The sequence below is a fragment of the Colias philodice genome, chromosome 30 (assembly GCF_061535455.1).
Source record: "Colias philodice isolate Cphi_HAF_F1 chromosome 30, ilColPhil1 Martin Lab GWU primary, whole genome shotgun sequence".
Classification (NCBI taxonomy): Eukaryota; Metazoa; Arthropoda; class Insecta; order Lepidoptera; family Pieridae; genus Colias; species Colias philodice.
In genome coordinates, this window is record NC_143115.1 from 4,408,265 (window position 1) to 4,413,410 (window position 5,146).

A 5,146-nucleotide genomic window follows, 5' to 3' on the forward strand; every position below is an offset into this window, starting at 1 on the left:
TCGTGCAAGTTATGACATTATTGACATTAGATTCAGTATGTTGCTAGTGTATATCGTGAAAAACTCAACTGAATTTCATTAAATTTATTTTGTATTTTACAATATAGAGCAGGCTCCAAGGAGATATTCGTTTGCAAAAATAGCGGACCTAAATCTGACTTCTGATATATATTGTATAGGTCCCAGACATCCTATAGACAGATGTTGCCAACCAGTTTTGTGGTCCCCCTGCCCGCACCCCGGTAATTAAATATGGCATACAAAGAAAAAAATAAAAATTTACAAAACATGCCGTGTGGGGTATCAAATGAAAGAGCTTATTGATTAGATTACGAATATATAGCATACTATATACATTTCTTACACTTTCTCTAAGATTTTTTAGAAAATTTACGAAAATGGTCCATTTTTGAGTTAACTTTAAACCACTTTAGATTGAAAACTCATGAATATATTTTTTAAATTATTATTTTAAATAATTAACAATAGTCCATTGTTTACGATTCAATATTTCGTACAGTGAAATAGTTGCATGGGGGAGTGGGGGGAGCATTCAAAGATGGCGAGTATATTTTCAAGTTCATATAGTATATAGTTATTTTCATCAAATCCACCACATAGCTCACTTATATTATATTACGAACTATTGAATCATAAACAATGGACTATTGTTAATTATTTAAAATAATAATTTAAAAAATATATTCATGAGTTTTCAATCTATAGTGGTTTAAAGTTAACTCAAAAATGGACCATTTTCGTAAATTTTCTAAAAAATCTTAGAGAAAGTGTAAGAAATGTATATAGTATGCTATATATTCGTGATCTAATCAATAAGCTCTTTCATTTGATACCCCACACGGCATGTTTTGTAAATTATTATTTTTTTCTTTGTATGCCATATTTAATTACCGGGGTGCGGGCAGGGGGACCACAAAACTGGTTGGCAACATCTGTCTATAGGATGTCTGGGATCTATACAATATATATCAGAAGTCAGATTTAGGTCCGCGATTTTTGCAAACGAAACTCCACTGAGAGTCCGGTCTAATAAGTTTTAATTTAAATGTAGTATAATTTCTCGTAAAAGGTAATTTATCGGGTGTCAAATAAATATTTTATAAGTCGCTACTTTGAAGTCTATGTTTCAGTTTAAGAATGGATGGATAATTTTTCAGATTCACTTGGTTGTTTGAAATATTTAATCTATTGGTTGTCCATGTCGTTTGTAATCTTAACTTTTTATGATGCACTTTTAGCAGCTGTCAGAAAGCTTCCTCTATTTATGAAACTGAATTTCATTAAAGGTGGGGCTTCTTGGGTACCACAGTTGGGTACACCTAACCACCACCTCTCGTTTTACTTGAACGAATCCAGTAGCTGATCACCCTATGATTCTCTTTCGGACCTTTGAAATTACTAGGTAAAACCAAGAAGCTTATATCTTATACACTGGAGATTTCGGTATGAACATTTGACGTGTAACAAGAAAATTGTTGTGTTCTATCACTTTCACACCTAACTTGGTATTGCCACTGTTAATACTACGAAGTTTTCCCAAGGCTACTGTGTATGCTGTAATATTCTGTGCAAAAGGTTAGTTTTTGTACATGAGTTTGTTGATAAATTGCCAACAACGTCATTCAGAAGCATTGTTGGATGAGACAATTATTATTTATGCTAAATAGAATAAGTATCTGAACCAATTATTAAAAAGCGATATTCCCTGATTATGGGTACAGTGCCACAAACTTATCTGACCCGGTGGCAAAAACTGGAACTACGTGCCGCCATTTTGAAATGTCACATTTTCACAGACTTTTCATACGGAATATTTTGTTTATATAAAAGAAAGCGACATCAGTGACACTGTCACCGGGTCAGATAAGTTTGTGGCACTATATATATATATACCATAATAAAATTGTAGCAACTCTCACTTTGACAATATGACATAAGTGTCAAAAAAATTGCGTCGCTTCGAATATTTAAGTTAATAATGTTGCGTATTTAATAAATATTTTCCGAATATTAATAATGTATTGCACTGTGAAAAATTGCAGAAGTTTTTGGACACCAAATTCTGGCCGATAATTTCACAGGCAAGTGTATATTTACGTTATTTACAATATTCCTCAATACTCATGCATTTACCTGTTTAGAATCATTTTAATGGCAAAAATCGTCAAATTTATCATCTTTTTACTAAGCAATCATGTTAAATAAGTTCTTTTCCTAATACTTTCATCATTTTTCAACAAGTTTTCAACAAACAAATTTAACAAGTAAGGTAACCAAGATGATGGGTTTTTACGGATAGCGACGATAATATATTGCTAAACAATATTATCATGAACATTTAGAACACCATTTTAAAAATTTTTATACTATAATATAGTATGTAGTATATAGTAATGAAACAACACATGACATCGGTATTGCACTCACATATTGTGGTTTGTTCTTTTTAGTTTTTACATTGAATTTTATACTTTTTAACCTAATATTTTTTTGTTTTACGTATTTCAGCTTTCCAAAAATGAAATAAAAAGAAATAAATGGCTGTCCATAGTGCCTATCAAGGGTAAAATTTATCAACATGCCAGAATATGCAGTTTGCATTTTAAGCCTGAGGATTACGGTCCAGAAAGAAAATACCTTTTGAAAAGTGCTATACCTTTTTATTTACCATATTCTTGTTACTGCGTCTCAACTGATAAAGTAATTTTAATTATATTATAATTAACCACCATGAAACCATTAGTAACCGTAAGTACAGCTCCTGAAAGACATACGAATTTCTGAGAACTGTAATATCGTTACCACACATCAACACTAGCGATGCAACTCTCCCTTTGGAATATTGAAAAGTTTTAGACTGAAGCTTGAGTAACCAAAACGATGTTTTAATGTATGTAGCACTCATTTTAATTAAAAAATCGTAGTATGAGATCAAAAGTTATCAAGCGTTATTTAAAACTATCATTCTCTACCAATTAAAATGGTATGTACCTATAAAGATGATAATTATTATTCATGTAAGTTGACCAGTAATATTATAATATAAATACTGTTAAAAATATATGTAGTTATTATTTATAGACCATGATTTTTAGTTTTTTTTATTTCGAAAAATCCTGAATATACAAACCAGTGTGGTCACCCACAGAAAGAGACAAAAAACAACACTGACGTCATTCAAGGTTATATTTTCTTGTGACAAGTTAATGGTCATAGTGCAATCTCCAGTGTATTAGATATAAGCTTCTTGGGTAAAACAGTAGTTTATCGGAAGTCGAGTTGAGAGGCGTAATTTTTTTCACAAGTCGCAAAAAAAGTAACCGATTATGTAGACCTTTATGTAGAACATTACAAAATGAATATTTTGAAACTCCTTGACACCCCAGCGCAAGGCATGGACGTTGATTTAGGGCTACCGTATAATATGTTCTGGTGTAGTATAATAAATCTAAATTATGAACACATTTTTGCAGCAATATAAATTCCTTATATTGTCTTTTAAATTTTAATTAACGTAAATAAGTACTAAATTGTTACTTTTTATTGTTATTATAAAACGCCACAAAATGACAATATATTGTAGCGACGACAAGCCAATTTACGAGTTACCGAAATATTTCAAGTGTAGTACCTACTAAGAAAGTTCCCACCATAGGTTCACACGGTAACTCGTATATAAACAGTTCGTGCGCTATGCATGAACAGTTAAGGGCTTGTCGGGACGCGGGTTGGTCGCATTAGGTCGAATATTAATTACATACCGAATAAATATATGTAGTTAACGAAATATAACCTGTGCGTAGTTATTCATCTTTTATTACACCCGCACATAACAAGCCCCTACAACTGGTGACCCCGACGTGATGTGAACATATAGTGAATTGCATAGATATCGTTTGTTTAAAATTTAATTCAAAATGAATCCGGCAGTTCCAATTAGAGCGAACGAGAGTGAAAATGCTCTCGCGCAGATCACTGTGTCGAGTAGAATTCCAGACTTCTGGAAAGAATCACCACGACTTTGGTTCGCGCAGTTTGAAGCAGTGGTGGCGAATCAGAAGCTGGCGGACGAATCGAAATATAACCTGGTGGTAGCGAAATTAAGTCGCGAACACGTTGAGCAGGTGAGTGACATTGTATTGGCACCACCCGATACAAAGAAGTACGAAGCATTGAAAAACCGGTTGCTCGTAGTATATGAAGAATCTGAAGTGCGTCAGGTCCAAAAATTATTAAAAGAGCTTGAGTTGGGCGAACCAAAGCCTTCTCAACTTTTACGGCGTATGCGAGATCTGGCTCGAAAAAAATTCTCGGAGGAGACATTGACGATGCTGTGGATGGGACATTTACCCGCAGCCGTACAAGCAGTCCTCACAGTTAGCGAATTAAAGGATACAGAGAAATTAGCTAATATGGCAGATAAAGTTATAGAAACGACACGTTTCGCGGAGATACAGGAGGTATCGAGTGCCAGAGATAAAATATCCGCAATACAACCTACGCTAGTTGAGCAGATTACACAGTTAACGCAGCGCTTAAACGAGCTGGAATCTGCAGGCTCGAGAGGCAGATCGTTTAGTGGTGGAAAGTATGGAAATCGCACGCATCGCTCCGCATCGCGAAGTCGCGATCGTACAGGAATATCAAAACACAAAAATTCCAATTGGATATGTTATTACCATTACCGCTATAAGCACAACGCCAGCAAGTGCATTCAACCTTGTGCGTGGCAGAAGCAGCAAGAGAGCCGACCAAAAAACTAAATACGGTACAGACAGAGGCGGATGTCTGTTCCACCGAAAATAAACGCCTGTGTATAAAAGATAGAAAAAGTAATCTTAAGTTTTTAGTGGACACCGGCGCTAATGTTTCAGTTTTACCAGTGTCGAAAAATAACCGTTTCGCGAGTGAGTGTAGTGACTATAAACTATACGCGGCAAACGGTAGTGTAATTAAGACATTCGGTACTAAATTAATGACTCTAGATCTTAGTTTACGGCGACCGTATAAATGGTCATTTATTATCGCCGAGGTAACTCAACCTATATTAGGTGCAGATTTTTTAGCACATCATGGTTTGATTGTAGATTTAAGATCATGTCGATTAATTGATAGTTTAACTAAA

At 34.3% G+C, this 5,146-nt stretch overlaps 1 protein-coding gene across 1 annotated transcript; it reads left to right on the forward strand.

Moving 5' to 3' along the window:
* Positions 1-3,938: 3,938 nt before the first annotated feature.
* LOC149475506 (uncharacterized) lies at positions 3,939-4,784 on the forward strand. Its single transcript, XM_089713285.1, has one exon. It carries the CDS (start codon positions 3,939-3,941, stop codon positions 4,782-4,784), a length of 846 nt encoding a protein of 281 aa, XP_089569411.1.
* Positions 4,785-5,146: the final 362 nt, after the last annotated feature.